General features: G+C 41.6%; 1 protein-coding gene and 1 pseudogene across 1 annotated transcript; one reads left to right on the top strand and one right to left on the bottom strand.

Moving 5' to 3' along the window:
- Nucleotides 1-6941: 6941 nt before the first annotated feature.
- Nucleotides 6942-9308, top strand: LOC136679684 (CD59 glycoprotein-like). Its single transcript, XM_066658341.1, has 4 exons — nucleotides 6942-7066; nucleotides 7217-7286; nucleotides 8114-8215; nucleotides 8550-9308. Exons 2-4 carry the CDS (start codon nucleotides 7238-7240, stop codon nucleotides 8666-8668), a joined length of 270 nt encoding a protein of 89 aa, XP_066514438.1. The 5' UTR covers nucleotides 6942-7066; nucleotides 7217-7237; the 3' UTR covers nucleotides 8669-9308.
- Nucleotides 9309-12136: 2828 nt separating this feature from the next.
- LOC136679682 (receptor-type tyrosine-protein phosphatase mu-like) overlaps nucleotides 12137-25311 on the bottom strand; it is a 252906-nt pseudogene continuing 239731 nt past the window's right edge.

The raw sequence follows: 25311 nt of genomic DNA, 5'->3' as shown, positions 1-25311 counted from the left end.
CACCTCCTCCCTATTGATTTAGCACAGTGCTGTAAATATAAATCACACTAGATCTTACCTAGTGTTACTTTAAAGATAGAGAAGTGGTTCTGTCACTGTTGGCATTGTTCTATTTCCGATTCATGGAGCATATTTCTCCACTTGTTATAAAACAAACTCTGAATGACGAGCTTCAGTCAAATACAGCATTGGACCAACCGCATAAAGCTCTGTGTCTCCTACCATTCTGCTTTTACCTGTAGAACATCAGAGCACAGGCAAATCAGAAGAAACACAACTGGACTACACCCTTTCGACACTCACCACTCATCAACAGCCCGGAGACAATCAGAGTCACGAGCAGGGTCTTCATTATTCTACAAAAGAGGAAAGAGGCAATGTTCAATAAACCGCCATACAACGTCCCATAAAAACATGTTTTTTTTACAAAAGTCCCTTGTTTAGATTATTCCCAGGCTGCTAAACACAAACTAGCCGTGTTAAAACTTGTAAAAGAATAATCAATATCCATCGCCAACAACTCACCTCAAGTGTTGTTCAGCAAAAGTAGAGGCTTATCTCTGAACTTTGGTGATGCACCTGGTTTGAGTCCCACAGCTTCATCCTTCACCTTTTAGTAGCTGAGCTAAAAACAAACACCCCCTTCTTGATCACATGATCCCAGCCAGATTTTGCCCAAACCAGAAAATCCAACATTGAGCAAGAAGAGAAATATGTAGTACCTGAAGTCAAGTGCCTCCACAAGAATGTTTAATTAGCACTCATGCCAACAAAGGTACAAAGGTACGTTGTAAAACATATCTGTATCTACACTCAACGTCCATTTATAAATGAACGAACCTACCATACAGTCAGTCTGTGGACACCTGCTCCTCTAGTGTTTTGTCTGAAATGAGGAGTGTTTTGGGGGAATTTGTAACAGTGTCTACGTTCTGGGGGAAAGCTTAATTCTACACATTCTAACATTGTTGAGAGGATGTGACTGTATTCAGCCACAAGATCATTAGTGCGGTCAGATACGGGGATTTTATGAACATTCAGGATCACACAAGTCGCAAATGTTTTGGACGAAGCTCCATCACTAAAAGGACACAGTTTCACAGCATTGCGAGTGTTTTAAACCCTTTAAACTATTTAAGCTGATGCTTAGCAATGGATTTGGTGATAAAAAAAAACAAAGAGTGTGGATAGCAGGGAGATGGTCTCTGGTTTGTGGTGTATATTAAGAAATCCTACAGAAGCTGTGTGTGTGTAAGAATGTTTGACAGTTGATGCGTTTGACCGTTAGAAAAGGACCTGGTGTAAGTTACATGAAGAAATGCAATCACTTTAACAGACAGGAAATAAACACCACAGCCTTCTGAGATAACTGCTTATTTCCCCACTCACATAACGCCACTGTGGAGTTCGATCAAAACACACCGTATTCGTGAACATATTCCAAGGTGGTCAGTGTATTTAGATCCATTTTCAGATCTGCAAAGTGGCGGTTTGTGCGTTTCTTGCCGTCAGATTAACTTGTATAAGGCTGTATGTGTACGCTTTTGGCAGCTTTTTTGGAGTGTGGTGTGTTCTCCCTGTGTCTGCGTGGGTTTCCTCTGGGTGACTGTCTGTGAGGAGTGTGGTGTGTTCTCCGTGTCTGCGTGGGTTTCCTCTGGGTGACTGTCTGTGAGGAGTGTGGTGTGTTCTCCCTGTGTCTGCGTGGGTTTCCTCTGGGTGACTGTCTGTGAGGAGTGTGGTGTGTTCTCCCTGTTTCTGCGTGGGTTTCCTCTGGGTGACTGTCTGTGAGGAGTGTGGTGTGTTCTCCCTGTGTCTGCGTGGGTTTCCTCTGGGTGACTGTCTGTGAGGAGTGTGGTGTGTTCTCCCTGTGTCTGCGTGGGTTTCCTCTGGGTGTCTGTGAGGAGTGTGGTGTGTTCTCCCTGTTTCTGCGTGGGTTTCCTCTGGGTGACTGTCTGTGAGGAGTGTGGTGTGTTCTCCCTGTGTCTGCGTGGGTTTCCTCTGGGTGACTGTCTGTGAGGAGTGTGGTGTGTTCTCCCTGTGTCTGCGTGGGTTTCCTCCGGGTGACTGTCTGTGAGGTGTGTGGTGTGTTCTCCCCGTGTCCAGGTGGGTTTCCTACGGGTGAAAGTCTGTGAGGAGTTGGTGCGTTCTCCCTGTGTCCGTGTGGGTTTCCTCCGGGTGCTCCGTTTTCCTCCCACAGTCCAAAAACACTGTGGATTGGTGACTCAAAAGTGTCCGTAGGTGTGAGTATGTGAGTGAAAGTGTGTGTGTGTGTGTTGCCTCGTGATGGACTGGCGCCCCCTCCCGGGTGTGTTCTTGCATTGCACCCAATGATTCCGGGTAGGCACCGGACCCACCACGACCCTAAACTGGATAAGTGCTTACAGACAATGAATGAATGAATGAACAGACTCATTGATACTCAGCGAGGCGGTTACATACTTTATGCTCACACTGTCGCTGACTATATTCAATTACTATCAAAACCACAAACACAGATCAGCTTCATTAATAAATCTATAATTCATAAACTTGCATCTTGCCATTTTCAAGTGAGATCTCTGACTGTGGTCAAGCTGCAGCTGTCACTCTAATAACACACCATGGTGATACCAGGTTTGACCTCCAGTGTGGCACTCGTGCTGATTCACCTTCTGCAAAAAATCTAAAGAGAAAGTAAGGAAACACAGCACCAAATTCTGATTGAGTGCTTGTAGTGTCCACCAAATCACACCAACAAGGCAGTAGTTTCTGTCAAGGTGGGCAGTAAGTGGACACAGGGTTAAAAACAACAGCAGCCACCAGTGAGCTGGTTTTCTTCAGCGGTGGCGGCCTGTTAGTGTGCGTTGCGCTGATTCGAGTGGATCAGATACAGTCCCCATCATTGCCAGGCTGTGTATTTTCATAGTTAGGGGAAATATCAAGTGTCCAAACCCTGGAAAAAGCACCTACACTGTAGATGTTTCTGAAAAAAAAAAACAGGTGTTGATAGAGGGAACCCATTTCTAATAAACTGGTAATTAGACAGACTAGCAATCTGAAGAGTCTCAAGGAAATCAGCAAAATTTCCTGCTCCTAACTCAAATACAGATCTTCCCGGCAGAGTGTACAGCTTATCATTCCAACACAGTGTTCTGGGAATTCCCAGCTATCGAAAACAAACAGAGCTTTCAGCAGCTGATGATAATCTACGTGCCTCACTTAAGTAATGTACTGTTACTGAACAATAGTGTGTGTGTGTGTGTGTGTGTGTGCTCTGTCACTTCAGAGTAATGTCTCCTGTTTACTACAGATTCATGCTGGAAGTGCATCTTGTTAATGTGACATTATCATACGAACACTTCAAAGCATGTTTCCACAAATTAAATCTGGGTCGACCTCTTGAACCGATGACTGTAAGTGTCACCAGTGCTTGGCTGCTGTTAAAAGAAATAAAATGATACCACCAAAATTAAACATAAAACTTTAAGGGGTTAGTTCATCCATACTGCGCTTCCTACAGGAACTGCCAAAGGCTGAGAAAAAGTGAAACGGAGACAGTGGTTTCATAGGAAGAGGGCTATACCTCAGCACACACAATAGCTTTCTTTATAAAGGAGAACAAAAGCAACATATTCTGTATCAGTGCATGAAAAAATCCAGTATAAGAAAAACAGCATCAATGTTAATACCGGAGAGAACGATAAACAACGTCAAACAAAGAACAAACCCTGTGAATGAGGGCTAAGTAACAAGTGTCCTACATTTAGACAGAGAAAAGGTATAAAAAGTCTTATTCTGAACAACTGTATTCTGTGCTGCTGCATTTCAGAGGTGAGTTCTCACAACCTACCACACCATCAGCCACAGTTATGGAATTAATACATTTTATAGATATATTAAGACATATTTATATATGTTTCCTGTAGAGGATGTGTTTCATTTATCAAAAAATCCACCAAATGTGATGTGAACAGGGCTTTTCCTCTGCACAGGAATTCAGAACTGAGCCTTCGTTACTCACACTGACTGTCTGTCTGTGAATGACATGTTTTTATTTAGCTGTTGATCTGTGAACAGTAGATTTATTTAGCAGCTGATATTAAAGTTCCTGTTGTTACAGAATAATGAAGGCCTTGCTTGTGACGCTGGTTTTTGTCCTGTTTGTTGCTAAGGGTGAGTGACGTTTAAAGTTATGTCTTGAATGGAATGTGCTCTGCTTGACTGGACTTTTTTTCTATATTAGACTATTTCCCTAATTAATGTAGGAATGACGAAACACCAAGTATGTCCATATTTCCAGGGGTTTAGTTTAGTTTTCTTGTGAGGTCATTTTCCCACCTTCAGCGACTCATGTTACTCAACACATGTTCGTTAATTGTTCTGCAGGACTTTCACTGCAGTGTTACAACTGCATTGCAGCTTCTGGAGCAGGAAGTTCTACAACCAAGGAAACATGTGCCCCTGGTAAAAAGGCCTGTATCTCTGCCAGATTCACCATCTCACCCTGTACGTGTCTCAGTCCACACAAACTTTAGAATTACAATATACTTTTCCTTTAATATTTCAGCAGCTCTTTATTATGGATTTGAACAGATCATCTCCGAAGGTCACTGCAGGAAGCTGCAGCTCTTGGGGTTTGAAAATATAACTCTTTCATATTGTAAACTAAATACAAAAATGACCAATAAGGATCTTTCAGCCCCACGTGAAGGGTTCAGACGTCTTCCTGCTTTTAAATAAGGCCTTCACAATTAGGAAAGTGCATTAGTGTTCAAAATGCAGAACTGCAGTGACTGTATTACTCACCAGGATAAAGAAGGTGAAATGATACTATGATCTTTTTGAATCTCCCCAGATAATGGTTTCCAGAGATGCATCAGTCTGTCTGAGTGCCTCCTTCTTCAGAAAAATCCTTACATCAGTGTCAACTGCTGTCAGACAAATCTCTGCAATCTCAGAATCTTCGGTCCCATCACACACCAGGCACTTTCTGAATAATGAGGGAAAAGTGATTACAAGTAAAAAAATATATAATGTTTCTCAACATTTTCACTGAAAGTCATTTCTTAATTGAATATTTAATGCCAAGAAAAACGAGTCAATTTTAGTCTCATTTCTCCAAATGTTCTTCTTCCTCCTGAAAGATGTTCTACTGACACCTAGTGGTCTGGATGTGTCATTTAGCGTTAAACCTGTTCAGAACATGCTCCTCGAGCAATAACGCGCTAATATTTGAGTTTTCGTCGCACATTTTAGAAGATTAAAGTTGATATTTGTGACGGGGTTTTTAGTGCATCAAAAAGTAAAAGACCTTTCTTAATGTTAAATTGTGTCACTATTTGCAGAAGATAGAAATTAAAGCAAAACATTACCCACTTGCTGTCTGTTTTTCTTGTGTTTCTCTCTATAATTTTGTAGAGTTAGGGTGACTTTTAGGTCCTTTACACATTTATTTGCTGCACAAAACATGGGAATTTCTTTTTTAATTCATCAGAGAACTTACATTTACGTTTCGGCACAGTTCAGGGGTCGGCAACCTTTACCACTCAAAGAGCCGTTTGGACCCGTTTCACACAGTAAAGAAAACACTGGGAGCCACAAAACCCTTTTGAAATTTTAAATGAAATAACACTGCGCATAACAGGGTTTTTTTTGCCTTTGTGCTGTGTATAAACAAACTATACTGTGTGACATTTATAAAATCAATGAACGACTGCAAAGAAAATGAAATAACATTTCTGCATGCAACAAAATATTTTTAACTCCGAAAAAAAAGACGTTGTGTTGACGGTTAAATAAAATACTCAATGTCTATTTGAGTCCTTGTAGTAATGGAAAACAACGCCGAACTTAAATTATCCACTGGCAGTAAACAAATATCAGTCAGCGGTCAAAAAGCTCAAGAAACCGCACACTGGCGGGTGTCGCACATTGGAAGTTGTGACGTGTATTAAGAGAGACAAAAATATTTTAAATATTAAAATATTTTAGGTGTTACAATATCGCCATAATCGTCATAGAATTACATTTTGAAAACGAACGAACCAAAATAAAATACATTTTAATTAAATACTCATTAATTATTTTCAAAAGCTGGGCCGCATCAGAGGGATCAGAGCCGCGGGTTGCCGACCACTGGCACTGCTGCTCGAGATGAGGGTGGGTACATGAGCTTTGCCTGGCGTAAACAAGGACTACTGACGTGCAGACTGACCAATTAAATGTTTACAGAGAAGTTTATCGATGAATAACGGTAGCTCTACAGTCAGACCGTCCAATCAGAAGATTTTAGGCTACTTCACCACGCCCCCTTCTCACTCAAGCGAACCAATCGGAGTAGGGGAGGGCGGGACTAGTTTGTGAACGAAACTTCTCGAAGTTCTATGTAAGCTCTAGAAAAACAAAATCCCGGACGTTTGTGAAATTCCGCCCGGACATTTTTTAAGTCTAAAAAAGAGGACATGTCCGGGTAAAAGAGGACGCCTAGTCACTTTAGTAGAGTCCTCGGCAAACGTCAGAGACCTTCACTGGTTTAGTCCTCACCGGAAGTTGTCGCAAAGTTGTGTTACGTTGACCTCTGGCACAATCCTTCCTCTGTCTCATTTCAGTTCCACAACACACAGAAATGGACAATTGGAGCTTTATTTTCATGGGGCTTTTTTTAAACATTAACATAAATAAAATTAACTTAACGTCTTAAATAGTTTTCTTAGTCTGGAAAATGATCAAATTAACTGAAATAACTGACCCCCAGTGAATAATTGTTTAAGAAGCCAGTGTATGGTAATTGTTTTGTAATTTGTGTATTTGCCATGAAGTAAAAAAAAGGTTGGATGGACATCCAGTGATTTTGTAAGGGTTTGTATGTTAATAGTTAATGTAATTAAAGCCATTGCGGTTTTTCGGCTCTCAGTTTTGTTACTTTCCTCCAGTCCATGTTCCTGACGTAAATCAAGGTCAGACTGTAATCTCCTCCATTACAGAACATTCAGACACAGAAACATTACAGTGTAAATAAATGATCAGCATTTAAAGCCAGTGAAAGTTTAGATGAGAAAGAGGACTAAACAGACCCAGACAACAAAGGGTAAGCCTTCACTTTGTCGTACTTTAATTATTAACAGTCACATCACTATTCGGCCTTGACTCTTTGCGTTCATTGTTTTTAATCTAGTTCCAAAGTGAACTGTATTTAATAAAGTAGGTCAAATAATGGTCTTCACATTTCCATTTCCAGTTTTTCTCTGAAATCAGAAGAATGAGAGTGCTGTTGTTGGTTCTTCTTGTTGCTCTACTGTTCTCCATAGGTGAGATTAAACTCTTTTTTTTTGTTGCTATTCCAGAGCTGTAAATCTATATATAATAAACGTGTAAACAACATGGCCATTAATTTGTGGACACCTGCTCATCCAACAGTTCTTTAAATACAGGATTAAGGAGGTTAAGGTGAGGAGTTAGTTCCTCTCTTTAGTGCCGTATTTCTGTGAGAATTGGATTGCATTCAGAAAAGATTACTGAGGTCAGACTGGATTACAAACTCCGCTCAAACTCTTCACAAAGGCACTGGACAGTGCTCTTTCACCCAGAGAACACAGCTCCACTGCTTCACAACATGATGAAGGCTTTATAGCACTCGTAGATTGATCTCTAAAGAACCCTTTAAAACATTTGGTTCCACTTTTGTTGTTAGTCACAGAAGCTATTACCGACACTGTGCTGAATCCATTTTTAAGGATGCATTAAAAATGAGCGAATTCTGTTTGTAATTACATATGAAGGCTTGGTTTTTTAAGTGCACATAAGCACTGACTATATTTAAAGTAGTTTAAATGGGCATTTCATGCTGAATAGAGACACAGCAGAAGAGATTAAATCCCTTACAGACAGAGTCTCCAGGTGTAATTCTATCAGGTCAGTGATTTGCAGAAAATTAGCAATGTTTTTTTTATTAATTATTTTTTATATAATTAAACATTTAGATCTACTTTTAGGGCTAGATCTTTTTTGTTGTTGTTGTTGTTGTCTGAATGACACATACTAAGAAAACCAGTGGCATAGCTAAGCACTGAAATGAAAATATCTTAGTATCTTAGCTCCATTTGCTCTGAACCTCTCAATCCCACTTGTGTGGCAGGTTCCTCTCTCAGATGCTGTACTTCCAGAAACTGCAGGAACCCAATGACCTGTTCTCCTGACCTCGACATATGCATCATGGGTCAGCAGCAAGGATTTCCCTGTAAGTAACACGGAATTATCCAGGAATAGACTGGAAATAAAAAGTCTGTACAGGTACATTATTACTCACAAAAGGTGAAATGATTTTAAAAGTGATGTGGTGTAGTTTACATTAATTACATAATTATATTAATGATTGATAAACACTCCATGCCTCTGAATAACGCTTGCCTAAAGCACATTAGTTTTCAACGTTGACTCTGTTAATATAGTCTGTGTACAAGCATGTTATAAATGATCTTCCTGGAGTTAAAGACTGTGGTTTATTACGAAACTTTAAAGTAAACTGTGAGGACACTGGGGACTTGTGAAAATAGGTGTTTTTTCCTCCTCAGATAAGCGCTTCTGGAGGTGTGGCAAGAAGGAGGAGTGTGCTCGGTATCCCAAAGGTCCCATCAAACTGTGCTGTGTGTTTGACTCTTGTAACTCCGAGAGATACGACCCTTCGTACTGAACACAGCCCAGCCCTGAGTTTCTGCCCAGAGAGAGGAGCCAACAGAAGGTCATTTACTCGACTTAGCGCCAGTTTCCCAAGTTTGGAGTCAAATCATTCAAATCACAATGCGGTGTGGCCCAAAATGTAGCTTAGTTTTAAACCTACCAGGAAACCGGGCCTTGGGACAAGCTTCTCAGACCTGAAGCTGAATGGCAGCACCAGTTTAAAGTAACAGTAAACATTCCTTTTAGTCTAGACTTAAGCCCCAGGTCTGGGAAACTGCCCCATTTCACTTTTCTACCCTTTTCAACTGCAGGCTCATTATCCAGTTATTCATTTTGCAATTAATTATTCAGTGACTGCTATGAAATATTCAGTAATTACAGTGTTAAGAGAAAGTGAGGAACTGTGTCACATACAGGTCTTTGGAGATTAAAGATCTATTTCCTTCAAGAAATTTGACATTTTCAGAAACTCAGTGTAAACAGCACCTTAGGGAGGAGTTGATCAGTCGCTGCTTTTGAAAGAAATAAACTATTACTGCTAATTACTAATGTTTTATCTTAACATTTTACTGCCTGAGCCCTTTTTAAGCAGAAGAAAATATGTGGGTCCAGTTCACTCACCTTGTTTAAAGCACCCATTACTTCCTTTCACCCCCCCCCCCCGGTGCATGTGTGAGTGAGCCCATGTGTGTAAGGGCAACGGAGGTCATATGTGTAAACAGCTATTTATACACCCTCGCTCATGTTTAGGAATTACACCCCACAGGGAGCTGTTTCTCATGTACTTCTTACATTTAGAGACTGGTCCACAAGGGGGTGCTGTTGCGCTTTGCTTTAACGACACTTTGTGTCCTGAAGAAGTGAAAAGTTGATGTGTTAGGTGTAAAGTTGTAAAAGTCTGTGATGAACATCGCACTTCAGAAGCAACCTATTTTGGATTTGTTGTATTTGTGATGTCACAAAACACAAACATACACAAATATCTGCCTTCAGTCAAGAGCAGGGCTTCATTTTAAATGAGGCAGCCAGTCAGAGGAGGGGTCATCTACATATCAGTCTTAAAGGCACAGTAACACAAATAGCACATTTAAGCTGAAGGATGTGAGGTTTGGAAATAGGTCAAAAATCAATTAGGACACAAATGTATTAAGTGAACTTAAGTGTACTGCAGTGTTGACATTTAAGCCTTGCACCGGCCTTCGAAACCCGCTCCGGTCCCAACACAGCAAAAACAAACAAGCCAAACTCTTGTGTTCTGCTCATAAAAGAGTGTGACAGAAATAAATGGACAGAGGGTGTAAAAGCAGTGGGTTGGGGGTGAAATTGAGACAGGTGCATAAATTTAACACTGGATTTGTAGACTTTAAGATACCACTTTAAAATAAGACTACACTTATAAAGGTTTATATATGGTTCAAAAATATGTATTACATGGTTATTAAATAGCTTGTAAACACCTTAAATGATTAATAATCATTTGTAACACAGTGACCTCTTTTTTGTCTAATACACCACATAGATGCCCCAGATTATCAACATCTAAAAAGACATTCTATCGGTGGTTAAATGGTTAAATGTATTAACAAACATGTGCTAAAGCTGACAGGGTTAATGTCGACTGATGGAGAAGACAAAGCAACGCCCGTATCCAGAGAATCTGAGGTTTAACAGTGTAGACGGATGTGGGTTCACTATTTGGCAAACAGCAGGTCTCTGTTGCCCTTTTATCCATGATTTATAAATGATTTTTAATGACTTTTAATGTGTTTACAACCTATTAGTAAACAATTTATTAACAATCTGCAAATAATGTATAGACCTTTACAACTGCATTCTTATTCTAATGTGGTACCGGCTTTAAATGAGTTCGGTAACGACACTGGAACAGAGCTTGGCATGTTTGTTTTGTTTTGCAATAATATAATAAACATCAAGGCCTTTTTTGCTATGATACATACAGTATATATTTGAACATGTACAATATTTCTTCAAACAAGATGAACCAAAGCTGACAATACATTCTGGGTGATTCGACCGATGAACCCAGTACACGATTGTCACTGTGTTTCACAACAGAAATACACAGCGCGAATAAATAATACACTAGACTGGTCATATTTACAGTATAAACAACAAACAATATCAAAAACAAAGTTAAAAAAAAAAAAAAAAGCTTTGGATTCTTTGAACATGGCGCAAAAATATGCAAAAATGTCTGTAATGTCGACGCTTTCTGAAAGCCAAGAGGCAGGGAGGAGAAAAGTGTGTTTAGAGTCAAATTTGCACATGTATTTTCCTATTATTATTTTAAATAATTATCATATATCTATAAATATCTCCTCTTTGTTTTTAATCACTTTAGAGATAATCTACTTTAAATAAAACCATAAAAATGGCTCACAGTAGAGTCACTTTAATGCGGACCTAAAATGGCTGTTTCACCGACTAAACACTGCCCTCTAACGATGATGAGTGAAACTGTAAAACCTCAGTAGGTGGCTTTAATAAATCAATGTTTCCAAACACACACAACTGGCACTGAGACTAAAACCGTGACGGAGTTTATATTTGTAGCATTTAAAAGGCAGTTATTTAAAAGGGTTAGTCGCTGTAAGGTTGAATTCCGTTTATAAATCACCGAGCTTCACCATCATTGTTAGAGTCATTAGGCACAAAGGCTGCAATATTTTACTAATTCAAACATAACAGCAAAGGAGGCACATGGTCTGAGATCGTTATATGATTGAGTGATCTGAAACCATTAGTGATGTATCGTTTTGAAATATTTACTCTGTTAGAAAATAGAATGTCATTCTTTGCAAATAATTTAGTTCAAATATTTGAAAATAAAAGATTTCAGAGAGAGTCTGAGTTCTCGTTATTTACACAGTTCCCTGATAGGAATTTACAGGGTACAGTACTCAGGTCTGAGTGAGCGATTGTAAAGATCTGAATTCATTTTTATCAAGGACGACGTTCACTGGACCACGTGCCATGGTTTAAATATTCACCGCACTGTAATGGTCCACGAAGAATGAAAAAGAATCAGAGAAAATATCAGGTGGAAATCTGACTCCAGCACGTAATCCTCACCTCACCACACAGGGCTTCCATGAACTCTTTGTACATGACCATATTAAGACTGACTTGCACATCAAAGTAACATTTAGATTCTATTCTTGCCCAATAGTGTCCAGCCACGTGTTTCAGCGAAGATCAGAAAGAAATGGAGAACACTACGAGGACGTACACAGAATGTCTTGCGCGATACAGACGTGTGGCTTCAGGGCGTCGGGCCCGAACTAAAGAGTGAGGCAAACGGCAGCGTCTTCACTTAGAATACACACTTCAGTTAGAGTACAGAGGACGGAGGAAATCTGAGACGTTACATTGTGCTCTTGCAGAAGTTGAAAAAGCCCAGTTGGATAAATGAACCTCTGTTGAACTATACAAGCAGACTGTACATGCGCAAACACACGCACTGGATTTGTGCCGAACGCGCACCGAGCGTCCACTGGGTCCAAATATCCCAAAGTTGTCCGAGTGTTTAGAGGGCTAGCACAGCTAGCCTGAGTTAAGATACTCCAAAGCCACTTCATAACAAAACTTGTACTGGTCCTGGAACAGAGAGAAGACAGGCACAAAAGCGTTAGTGGGTAGTTAATGCTCTGATACTTTTCTTTCCAACGAATACTTTCTAACTCAGTTAGAAATGTAAAAACAGTGTTGTTTTAGTAGATTTTTCCACTTCTAAAACCATGACTGAGATGTTGATGAGCAATACGTATGAGTGTATATAGGGCGATATCAGTGAGGATCATTATAATATTTTAATGTAAAAATATGCTGTGACTGTGTGATTTTGGGTGGCAGGGACCTGGAGGTTGTGAGTTCGATTCCCACTCCGGGTGACTGTCTGTGTGGTGTGTTCTCCCTGTGTGAGTGTGGTGTGTTCTCCCTGTGTCTGCGTGGGTTTCCTCCGGGTGACTGTCTGTGAGGAGTGTGGTGTGTTCTCCCCGTGTCTGCGTGGGTTTCTTCCGGGTGACTGTCTATGAGGAGTGTGGTGTGTTCTCCCTGTGTCTGTGTGGGTTTCCTCCGGGTGACTGTCTGTGAGGAGTGTGGTGTGTTCTCACTGTGTCTGCGTGGGTTTCCTCCGGGTGACTGTCTGTGAGGAGTGTGGTGTGTTCTCCCTGTGTCTGTGTGGGTTTCCTCCGGGTGACTGTCTGTGAGGAGTGTGGTGTGTTCTCTCTGTGTTTGTGTGGGTTTCCTCCGGGTGACTGTCTGCGAGGAGTGTGGTGTGTTCTCTCTGTGTTTGTGTGGGTTTCCTCCGGGTGACTGTCTGTGAGGAGTGTGGTGTGTTCTCTCTGTGTCTGTGTGGGTTTCCTCCGGGTGACTGTGAGGAGTGTGGTGTGTTCTCTAAACGTATTTTCTAAACAGAGACAAGTACTGAGTAATTTGCTTTGTTCGTGAAGGTGTGTGAGTGATTTACCAGAAGGTCCACCATGTTGGGTTTGTTGTTCCTCAGTGTTTTGACGGCATGAAACACATCCACAGAGCGCTGGTGTCGCAACATCTCACTCACGATGCTAATAGCACAGAATGTTCCACTGCGTCCACCTCCATTCCTGACACACACCGGCATACACACACAGATCAGCATTCGAATACATCACACAATACATCATCACAAAAAATCTTCAGTCTTGCTGTTCTTTATAAAGAATGGTCCAATAGAAACAGGCCAAAATGACTTTGTAAAATCCCTCTCCAATAAATTCAAATATTCAGTGTTTAGATTTTTTCTCCTGATAAATTTCTCTTTTTTCACCAACAGAGTATGTGACAAATAGGTTACAATGATCATTAAACTCAAAAACAACTGTCAAATCTTTGAAGAGTTATCTCAGGGAACACAAACAGAGACCCAGACAGAGCTGAACGACCTGTGAGTGTGTTCCGCCACTAGAGGGAGATGTTTCTCTTAAGAGAAGTGAAGAAGGAAAAAGAGCCGCTTTCCAGCACAAATCCCCAGCTTTCTGTCCTCTCTGACGAATGAATTTACTAATTAATGCTCTAATGATTATTGATCTGTTTTCATGCTGTTGGAGGCCTGAGAACAGAAAGGCTGATTGGATATGCTCAGAGGAGACTGCCGGATGGGGCTGATTTGTATAAGCGAGGGGAAAGAAAGAAGAATGGTGTGTGTACACAGTGTCTACAAACAGTGCTTTATTTCCAGAGGAGGGTAGTAACTAGCTGCGTTTACTCAAGTTTATGTGCTTAAGTAAATACGGATGGAGTTAGTTTTTAGCTTCAGTTCTGCTCCAGTGTGTTTGTGTGGAAGGGAATCTACTATTTACATTTTAGCCATTCATGTTTAGACATTGATTATTATTTGTTTAATAATAATAGAGCTGTAACCTATTAATTTAGACCAAGACGATTCAAACTGTGACGTCAGGTCCCTGGCTGATAGATGCTCCAGTGACCTGTATTAATATGTGAACACATCTCTGACTCACAGACAGTGCACCACAGTGCGTCCCTCTCCTCCATCGTACTCCTCCTGCCATTTGTCCACCTGGTGAATGAGTTTGAGGAAGGAGCGTTTAGACACTGGTGTGTCTCTGTACATCGGCCAGCCGAGAAACTGGAACTGCTGCACCATACGATAACCGTCCTGAGGCTGGAAAACACACAAAGACAGCCATCAGCACCGAGGAAGGCAAATCAAGAGCCAAAAAAATGCTGATCAAATTAAAACTATTATCACCATTTCTGATTAATTTAAAAAACACAAACAGCTGATTGTGTTGTGTCAACTTTTCATAACAAACACCGTGTTTATTTTTTGTTAAGTATTTAAATTAAATTCCATTATTTAAGTGAGAAAGTTCTTGGGATTTGTGGAGTGAGTTAAATAAATCATCAGGCTGTGTTGTGATTGGTCGAGTCAGATAAACACATCAGGCTGTGCTGTGATTGATCGAGTGAGATAAACACATCAGGCTGTGCTGTGATTGGTCAAGTGAGATAAACACATCAGGCTGTGCTGTGATTGGTCGAGTGAGTTAAATAAATCATTAGTCTGTGCTGTGATTGGTTGAGTGAGATAAACACATCAGGCTGTACTGTGATTGGTCAAGTGAGATAAACACATCAGGCTGTGCTGTGATTGGTCGAGTGAAATAAACACATCAGGCTGTACTGTGATTGGTCAAGTGAGATAAACACATCAGGCTGTGTTGTGATTGGTCGAGTGAGATAACCACATCAGGCTGTGCTGCGATTGGTCGAGTGAGATAAACACATCAGGCTGTGTTGTGATTGGTCGAGTGAAATAAACACATCAGGCTGTGCTGTGATTGGTCGAATGAGATAAACACATCAGGCTGTGCTTTGATTGGTCAAGTGAGTTAAACACATCAGGCTGTATTGTGATTGGTCGAGTGAAATAAACACATCAGGCTGTGTTGTGATTGGTCGAGTGAAATAAACACATCAGGCTGTGCTGTGATTGGTCGAGTGAGATAAACACATCAGGCTGTGTTGTGATTGGTCGAGTGAAATAAACACATCAGGCTGTGTTGTGATTGGTCGAATGAGATAACCACATCAGGCTGTGTTGTGATTGGTCGAGTGAGATAAACACATCAGGCTGTGTTGTGATTGGTCGAGTGAAATAAACACATCAGGCTGTGTTGTGATTGGTCGAATGAGATAACCACATCAGGCTGTGTTGTGATTGGTCGAGTGAGATAAACACATCAGGCTGTGCTGTGATTGGTCGAGTGAGATAACCACATCAGGCTGTGTTGTGATTGGTCGAGTGAGATAAACACATCAGGCTGTGTTGTGATTGGTCGAGTGAAATAAACACATCAGGCTGTGCTGTGATTGGTCGAGTGAGATAACCACATCAGGCTGTGTTGTGATTGGTCGAATGAGATAAACACATCAGGCTGTGCTTTGATTGGTCGAGTGAGTTAAACACATCAGGCTGTGTTGTGATTGGTCGAGTGAGTTAAACACATCAGGCTGTGTTGTGATTGGTCGAGTGAGTTAAAGAAATCAGCAGGTTGTACTGTGATTGGTTGAAAGCAGGTCAGTGTATAAATTGTGTGCAGGTCCTCATGACGTCATGGCAGTTGACATGACACTATAATAAGCTTACAGAAGGTGAGATGAGGTGGACATTCAAGCCAAGCATGTGTGTGTGTGTGTGTACATAAAGCCCACCCGAGCAGCGTTGTAAATGCGGAATATCCTGCTGATGATGTCCTCCTCAAGATCAGCAGACACAAACTCCACCTGTAGAGGGCCGTGCCGATGTACACCGTTCTCGGGCCAGTACTGAGGACATAGCTACACAGACACAGACACAGATACACACACTCAATTTTGGCCCGTATGAGTACAGCTTCTTGAATGTCTTAAAGGTGCAGTGATATAAAGTGCTCACTTAAATTTTTAAAACCATATAAAATTGTACTAAGCCTTCTTTTGCTACATAAACCACACAAATGTCATAAATAGATGTGGTCCCTTTAACAGTAGTAGGCAGACTAGTGAAATATTCATGGTATACAGGCTCTTATAATAAACACTGTTTTATTGTCTTTCCTGTAGTTGAAAAGTGTAAAGATTTAAAAGGTTCACACAAAAAGAAAGAAACAAATGCAAACAGTAAGAAAGTAACAGCAAATATGCACATAAAAAAGTACTGCTCCAGCAGAGATTTATCTCTTTTATTAAAAATTAATCCAGCACAGCTTTGAATGTCACAGTGACAGTGTGAATAAAGTCGTTCGATCTTACAAAGAATCAGATCTTTTGCCTTTTCATTATTTATTCATATATTCAAATCATCTCCTATTTGATCACTTCCATTAGAAATGCTCCATGCAGGCTACATATTTCATTCTCCGACAATAGGCGTGTGATTGTGTTGCTTTTTGTAACAGAATAAGTGATGAGAAGAGGATATGGAGCCTGTGTGAGTGTCTCTCAGCAGGGCCAGATTGGCTCTTTAGTGTTTGATGTGTTGGGTGGGGAGAGAGAGGGCTGTTCGTTTTGCTGAAAGCACGAGAAGACCCTGTTTCCCCACGCTGGAGTACCACCACTGAGACGGCACTGTTACAACGCCCAGCTGCATGTGTGTGCACACAGGTAAAGCACAGGAAAATGTCCACTGACCTCTGTATTACTCTAGCTGTAGAATTAAGGCCTAGATCTAAATGCAACACTTACAACTGAGTTTCAGTAATTAAAGGTAAATCTTTGGGTACTTTTAATTTGTCCAGAAATTAAAATAAAACATTGTGACTGTGATAAAGCGAACTCCCAGCTCCTTCCAGTGTTACTAGCAAACTATACACTCACACAGCAGGAAGTTTGATTGAGAATAGTCTGAATTTCAAGCTGGGTCCACTAGGGGGCTCCAAATATCTGAATGTAATAATAAAAAAGCAGGGTAAGTAAATTGTCTACTCAAAAGTGTCCGTAGGTGTGTGTGTGTGTGTGTGTCGCCCTGTAAGGGACTGGCGCCCCCTCCAGTGTGTGAATGAATGAAAAAATGAATGTTTTAGCAGTTAGTGTCGCAGTCACACAGCTCCAGGATCCAGTCCCACTCCAGGTGTGGGGAGTTTGGTGTGTTCTCCCTGTGTCTGCGTGGGTTTCCTCCGGGAGCTCAGGTTTCCTCCCACAGTATTGTATCTAATATTTGGCCGGTGTAGTACAAGCATAAGGTAGAAGTTGAAGTTATGGTTTATTCTTTAAAGATAGTTTTCCAACAACTAAATTTACAATGATAAAGGGAAACTGCCACAGGTTTTCTGAATGGAGTAAAGTTCTAAAAGTTTGCAGCAACGCACCAATATAAGAACTGATGGCCTAAGGCAAAACCCAGTGCAGAATAAAGAAATCGGGATGGTACCTATACAAATAAAGTGTTATTCAATAGCAGATATAGGTTAGCTAGTCTAAAAGAAGGTGGAAAATAGGAGGGGGAGAGAGAGAGATAGAGAGAGAGAGAGAGAGAGAGGGAGAGAAGGAGAGAGAGAGCGAGAGAGAGTAGGAGAGATGGAGCAAGTGAGTGAAATCACTGATTATGAGTGTGTGTGTGTTTGTGTGTGTGTGTGTGTGTGTGTGTGTGTGGGCATTTGCCCCTGGTACCTGGTCCTTATGGTCTTAGTGGCTACAGTCAGAATTTTGAATGAAAGCCTCCTCAGTGTGGAGGAGAGGGGGAGAGGGAGATAGAGAGTCAGGTTTCGGTGCTGCTGGGGTGATTCTCTGCACCCCACTCAGCTTTGATCCTCGGGTGTTATGACAGAGCCTCAGGCTGCTGCCCCCAAAGAATCTCACACACACACACACACACACACACACATTCCAAGAACGCTGGCATGCACACATTCAATAGCACTCTCATGCAGAGTCACGTACACATACAAAATACGCATCTTTCTCTCTCTCCACCCACACTCTGCCCACAAACACTCCTGCCCAAACACACACTCTCCCCCGTGTGCAAACACACTCGAGTCCATGCCTTCAAGGTTCATATATCTCTGCTAGTCATTCATTTTTAACCACTCTGTCTGATTACTCTCCAGTGTTTGATGTCTGGACTGAATCGTTCGAATACTTTCATCAAAATACCTCTTCCATGTAAATAACCTACGTTAAAAGTTACTCACAGGAGAAAAATACATCTAACCGGCCTTAATCCCACAGCAGAGCGTGAAGTAAATACTGAAGCCAGACTTCAAAACTTCAGTATATCTCTTCACATTTAGCTTCATATTCTGAATCCTGCTATAGTGTGAATATGACTCGTACGATTAATGTCCCAACGTTCTGCTCTTCTGAACTAGATGTTGGAACAATGTGGCGAGGTTCTGTTTGCTTTCAGCCACATGAACCCGAGTGAGGCCAGTTGTCTGATTGGATTACTTCTGGATCACAAACGCCACTCCAACTCATCCCTAATCCACTAATTATTCATTCAATGACCGTGTCCTTCTATGTGTCTAGTTCTGCAGGCCTCACCTGGGCAGGGTCCACATCATTCAGCATGACGACAGATGTGCAGTGGTAGTCCAGTACTAGCCTCCAGAAATCTTTCACTGTGTTTGGCAAAGGATGCTGGGTAACAATGAATGCAGAAGGCTGCTTATAACTCTGTGAGAGAACGACAGAGAGAAAGAAAGGGTCCGAGAGATGGGAAATGTGAATGCTGAGAAGCACAAAACCAATATATTTCAGAAGATAAAACAGATAATGGAATTTCAAGATGAGTAGCTTGTTTAAAGTGTTAGAACAGAGTGCACTATTCCATATATACACACATAGTAGGCCTTTACATTAAACTAATTATTAAGAAAAATCCTTATGAGTTCAAGTAAAAGCTCCCAGTGGCCCATGAATTGAGAAAATGCCCTTCTTTATAGTCTTCAGGCAATTCTCATTACTGTTAATTTCTGTGCTCTAAGCTCTAAGCTTGTAATGTGAGACTTGTAACCAATATTAAGTAATGTGCAAACATTAGACTACTCCCCATTTATTTAACTCCCACTTCACACGGCAGTTATTGTATTTCAAGAGTTAGACCTGAGGTATTAGATATGTGCTCGTTCATCTGCACAATGCAAAGTCAAGTAAAACAAATCAACAAAACATACATTTATTATGTATTATTAAATAATATTGAGAAATGGTTATTTTTAACAACGGTTCAAGGCCTGGTAGATCCCTGAAATATCCCATTTAGATAAACATTAAAAGCAATTAAAACATTAATCTTTTGGTAAATACCTTATTGTAACTGCTCTTAAAAGAAAAGAGGAGCATTTGTAAATCAGACAAATCAGCTGCTGATGTTCTTAGAACAGACCAGGACCTCTTTGAATGTGTGAGAAGCAGGAACCGCAACCAGCTTCTAAGACTAAACTTTGGATGTGTGGTACATAAGCCTCCAGATTTCTAAAAACAATCAGAAAGCGAGTTTTGTGGAAATAATGGATCCTGTAATATGTGGAAGCCTGGATTCACTAATTAAAAATAACTAGTGCTGGGCGATATGAGTGCAGACCAGTATCACAATTAATTGTACATTTGCCACGATTACAATTAAAGAACGAATTATTGAACGAGCAGGTAGTGTCATGACTGTCTGTGAGGAGTGTGGTGTGTTCTCTCTGTGTCTGCGTGGGTTTCCTCCGGTTGACTGTCTGTGAGGAGTGTGGTGTGTTCACTCTGTGTCTGCGTGGGTTTCCTCCGGTTGACTGTCTGTGAGGAGTGTGGTGTGTTCTCCCTGTGTCTGCGTGGGTTTCCTCCGGTTGACTGTCTGTAAGGAGTGTGGTGTGTTCTCCCTGTGTCTGCGTTGGTTTCCTCCGGGTGACTGTCTGTAAGGAGTGTGGTGTGTTCTCTCTGTGTCTGCGTGGGTTTCCTCCGGGTGACTGTCTGTGAGGAGTGTGGTGTGTTCTCCCTGTGTCCGCGTGATGAGGCTTGTGCTGTAAATATGCTGCAGTATTAAATATGGGATATTTTTTCTAATGTTGCTGGGAGCTTGTTCCTCTCCTGTTTTCTGAGCACTGTTTATATTTGGTGTGTGATTGTGCTTTAGTCACTGAAAAACATTTTTTCTCAGTGTTTACATTTGAGTTCGATCATTGTCGTCTTAATTATTGTCAAAACACAACTCGTCTAAACCACAGATGCTGTTTTTGGTACAAGCTGCTCAAGTCGCTCGGTTGGCCTTGCGTTTAGGTTCTCTGCCATGTTGCAGATAGGGGCAGAACCACATGACTACAGAGTGGCAGTGTGGTTTTAAAAGAGCAGTTCATGAAAACACAGTGGGGACATAACAGAAGTATAAAAAAGTGATATCGATATAGACAAGATTATGCCGATTTCGATTAATTGCCCAGCGCTAAAAATATCACAAATAAACATGAGAAACATAATATGTCTCACATCCATGAGTGCAGCGTTGATGTAGTTGCTGCTCTCTCCATCAATGGTGATGAGGAAGGGAAGGCAGCGGTCAGGGGGGAGCACGTCCATGCAGCGGTTCTTCTCGTGGTTTCGTGGCAGCAGAGCAATGCTGCAGTCCTCCACACGGAGAGTGGGGGTCACCATGTTCAGAGTCTATAACACACACACACACACAGAATAATGAGTTATAGAAACTTTACAGTGTTAGAACTATATTTGTCAAAGCCATTTTTCAATGACCCACTGTAATTGCCTTGCATTTCCAGCAAGCATTATGTTTCTGCCCGGTGCCTTCATCACTTTAACAGATTGCAATGGGTTTTAAAGGCTGCAAATAGATGCGCTCCTTGTGTTGTAGCACATCTTAAATTGTCATGAAAATCCCTACAACTCACCTCAGTTTGCCCTATTTACATGAACCTCCCATATTTTAGCACCAATCCTATCATCTACACCACACACTTCTGAAACACAATCTTGCATTAGGTCTGGTCATGAAAACACCAGTCACACTTCATCAGGACTGAAGGCACGTTTTAGACGGAGTAAATACGTGCTTACTTTCCCTTGCTGATTTGTTAAATGAAACATATATAAAATGAACAGACTCTTACCCTGAACTCCTCTTTGATGGGACTTGAGTTAGTTTGTGGATCCAATCTGTTCATGTCGTAGTAGACAGAGCGAAGCTGATTGGCTGGAATGGTAGTATCTCCGCAGAGGCACGCCTCAAGGATGGCATCATGAATGAAGACATACTGCTCCTGACAGGAAAGTATAGTTAAATCAGTACAACAATGTAATGAGTTTCACTGAGCATCATTTAATCACCTCGGCTATACAGGCAACCTTTATTTTATGGATAAATGATACCACATACTGTTGATAAACTGAAAAGGATATCATCATTTACTTTCGTAGGTATGTCCTAGGGGAAAGCATCCCTTTACAAAATAATAATTCATTATGAATGAATGAGTAAGGTGATAAAACTCATCTGTCACATTTAACACACAGGAACTGTTCTCCCACAACATAAAGAAAATATATTCTTAACATGTCAGGGACGTCTGTGTAGAAATATCTGACTCCAATGAATATTTGATTACTGTAATGTTGGTTACTTTTCATTTCATCCACTGTGACGTTCTGACACACAGTGTATCAGCAACTAGCCTACAGTTATCAGATTATGTTTTTACAGGAGGGCGGCACGGTGGTGCAGCAGGTAGTGTCGCAGTCACACAGCTCCAGGGACCTGGAGGTTGTAGGTTCGATTCCCGCTCCGGGTGACTGTCTGTGAGGAGTGTGGTGTGTTCTCCCTGTGTCTGCGTGGGTTTCCTCTGGGTGACTGTCTGTAAGGAGTGTGGTGTGTTCTCCCTGTGTCTGCGTGGGTTTCTTCCGGGTGCTCCGGTTTCCTCGCACAGTCCAAAAACACACATTGGTAGGTGGGTTGGCGACTCATAAGTGTGAGTGTGTGTTGCCCTGTGAAGGACTGGCGCCCCCTCCAGGGTGTATTCTGGCCTTGCGCCCAATGATTCCAGGTAGGCTCTGGACCCACTGCGACCCTGAACTGGATAAGGGTTACAGATAATGAATGAATGATATTTTTGACCTTCATAATTCAGTGATGAGGCTTGTGCTGTAAATATGTTTTTACAGGTTTTGGAAATGTGCATCAAGACAAAGTGGCTGGGAACTCATTTTCATAACAACAACGTTACCAAGGAAACCAAATCTGACATGCATTTTGTAAAATGTTATCAATATCTTAAATAATTCTGATTTGTCCCGCTCATGTCAGCTGGTTGTGATCGAGGGCAGAACATGTTCACCTCGGTCACTCATCCATGAGAATACAATTCCGCTCTTTGATGAAAATCACTGTTGAAGTGACATTTCCAGACAATCTGGCCTTGTCAGTTTTGACTAAATCATGGCACAGGGGTCAGTGCTTCTGTGATTAGGCGCCTCCGATTGTGGCTTAATGATCTTTGACCTTTCTGGTGATGCCACCGACCAAGAAGCAGCCGTGTAGTCACAATTAACATCACAACAAGCAAACTTAATAAATGTAGGTGCTGTATTTCGAATGAGCACTTTCTGTTCCTAATGAGGGAGCATTTCCCATCAAATTTGCAACACAAATCGCTTTCTGTTGTGGCAAATTATCGCTGACAGTTCAAACATGCACATAAAAAGGTAACAAGTGCCCGTAGGGCGATAGGCAGTGCCAACACGCACAAACACCTGCAAGGGAAAATGCACACACACACACACACACACACACACACACTTTGAAGGTCACTGAACTTGTGGAGGATGAATCAGAGAAGCACTGGCTGCATAGTTACTCAAATCCCAATCCAGACGTCATCTATGAAACATTTGCCCATTAAATCCAATGATGCTTGTGATCTAAACGGAATTACAGGGAAATGGTGCATTCAGCTAGTCTACGGCTCCGTCCAGATGGTCCGTGTTCAGAAAAGCAGAGAGTTCTTCAGCACCGCTGCAACATAAAATTGCTGAAAGCTGTAAAAAAATGAGCCAGCTCACTGTAATATTTGCCTTCAGTTATTCCCGTGCCTGTATGGTACTTCTAACCGCCCGATTTGTTTCGCACTCTAAGAGACGACTGGCTCTTAAACAGGAAGGAAGTGCAACTGAGAATGTAATGGTGATTGGCTAAAGAAACAGGATGGTTTTAAATAGGAACAAGCCATGAATGGATAAACACATGTGCTTCGCACATTTCAGCTAATGTAGAGCTCCTTCTAAATCACAGCCACTCTCTCTGTCAATTTACCCGTTTCTTCCTCACCATTTCCATCCCTCTCTGTTTTCTGGTAAGTTGCTCTCACTCCATTCTGTTCTACTTCTACTGTCTTACACAGTCCACTGCATACACTGCAAGATATATGAATAAAGTTTGTGTAAGATGAACTGAAAGTCAGTATGAGAGTGAGTACCTCAGTCTGGACCATGTTGACCCGACGAGACCGCAGCTCTCGGACACAATTATAGATGTCCACCACGCCCTCTCTCTCAGCCATGTCTAACATGATGTCAATCACAATGAAACAGCCTGTTCTTCCTGCTCCGGCACTGTAAACAGGACAACAACACTGAAGACTGAGGCATATCTCAATCCCTCTCGGCAATATGGAGGATAAATCACAGATTATGAAAATATCATGGGCATCATTAGTGTGAATTGACAAAATTTAGAATCAGAAACACAGTAACTAACAACAACAAGTATCTAAATAGATGTCAGTCATGCCGTTTCTTTTATTTATTATTATTTTAGGTTATTGATTTTATACATTTTCCTCTGGTTCCTTTTTAAAGAGTTTATACAGCACTGTGCAAAAGTTTTAGGCACCAGAGATTCTGACATTTAAAAAGCTATTTATCTGAGATAAAAAAACAAACAACAATTAACGCCAGCATTAGAATAAAACCAAATAACATTATTCCAGTGTGATATTCTGTGAAGTGTCGCAGTTACACAGCTCCAGGGGCCTGGTGGTTGTGGGTTCGATTCCTGCTCCGGGTGACTGTCTGTGAGGAGTGTGGTGTGTTCTCCCTGTGTCTGCGTGGGTTTCCTCCGGGTGACTGTCTGTGAGGAGTGTGGTGTGTTCTCTCTGTGTCTGCGTGGGTTTCCTCCGGGTGACTGTCTGTGAGGAGTGTGGTGTGTTCTCTCTGTGTCTGCGTGGGTTTCCTCCGGGTGACTGTCTGTGAGGAGTGTGGTGTGTTCTCTCTGTGTCTGCGTGGGTTTCCTCCGGGTGACTGTCTGTGAGGAGTGTGGTGTGTTCTCCCCGTGTCTGCGTGGGTTTTCTCCGGGTGACTGTCTGAGGAGTGTGGTGTGTTCTCCCTGTGTCTGCGTGGGTTTCCTCCGGGTGACTGTCTGTGAGGAGTGTGGTGTGTTCTCCCTGTGTCTGCGTGGGTTTCCTCCGGGTGACTGTGAGGAGTGTGGTGTGTTCTCCCTGTGTCTGCGTGGGTTTCCTCCGGGTGACTGTCTGTAAGGAGTGTGGTGTGTTCTCCCCGTGTCTGCGTGGGTTTCCTCCGGGTGACTGTCTGTGAGGAGTGTGGTGTGTTCTCCCTGTGTCTGTGTGGGTTTCCTCCAGGTGCCTCCGGTTTCCTCCCACAGTCCAAAAACACACGTTGGTAGGTGGATTGGCGACTCAAAAATGTCCGTAGGTGTGAGTGTGTGAGTGAATGTGTGTGTATGTCTGTGTTGCCCTGTGAAGGACTGGAGCCCCCTCCAGGGTGTATTCCCACCTTGCGCCCAATGATTCCAGGTAGGCTCTGGACCCACTGTGACCCTGAACTGGATAAGGGTTACAGATAATGAATGAATGAATGAATGATATTCTGTGTTTGAATGTGTTGGTTTAACTTTATCCAAATCTCTCTTTGTGGAGTCCGTATTATTTGAGGTTATCATCCAATACCTAGTTTTAGCGGTAAATAAATAATGATGTGTGCTGTTGATTTAAAAAATTCATGCAAATCAAGGAGAATCTGAACAAAACATTGTTTTTAAAACTCACTCACACCTACTACTTCATAGAAAAAAAATTATCTTATATTTGTATTTGTTTTATATTATTATTTGTTTGTATTTACTGTGATTATGTATTACTTTATACA

Source organism: Hoplias malabaricus, chromosome Y (genome assembly GCF_029633855.1).
Source record: "Hoplias malabaricus isolate fHopMal1 chromosome Y, fHopMal1.hap1, whole genome shotgun sequence".
Classification (NCBI taxonomy): domain Eukaryota; kingdom Metazoa; phylum Chordata; class Actinopteri; order Characiformes; family Erythrinidae; genus Hoplias; species Hoplias malabaricus.
Note: the sequence above shows the minus strand (reverse complement) of the source record. Positions and strands in the feature narration are given on the sequence as shown.

Coding starts and splice junctions, on each gene's coding strand:
- LOC136679684 (XM_066658341.1), top strand. CDS start 7,238: ATGAGAGTGCTGTTGTTGGTTCTTCTTGTTGCTCTACTGTTCTCCATA. Junction 7,287..8,113: donor TGCTCTACTGTTCTCCATAG/GTGAGATTAAAC, acceptor CTTGTGTGGCAG/GTTCCTCTCTCAGATGCTGT. Junction 8,216..8,549: donor TCAGCAGCAAGGATTTCCCT/GTAAGTAACACG, acceptor TTTCCTCCTCAG/ATAAGCGCTTCTGGAGGTGT.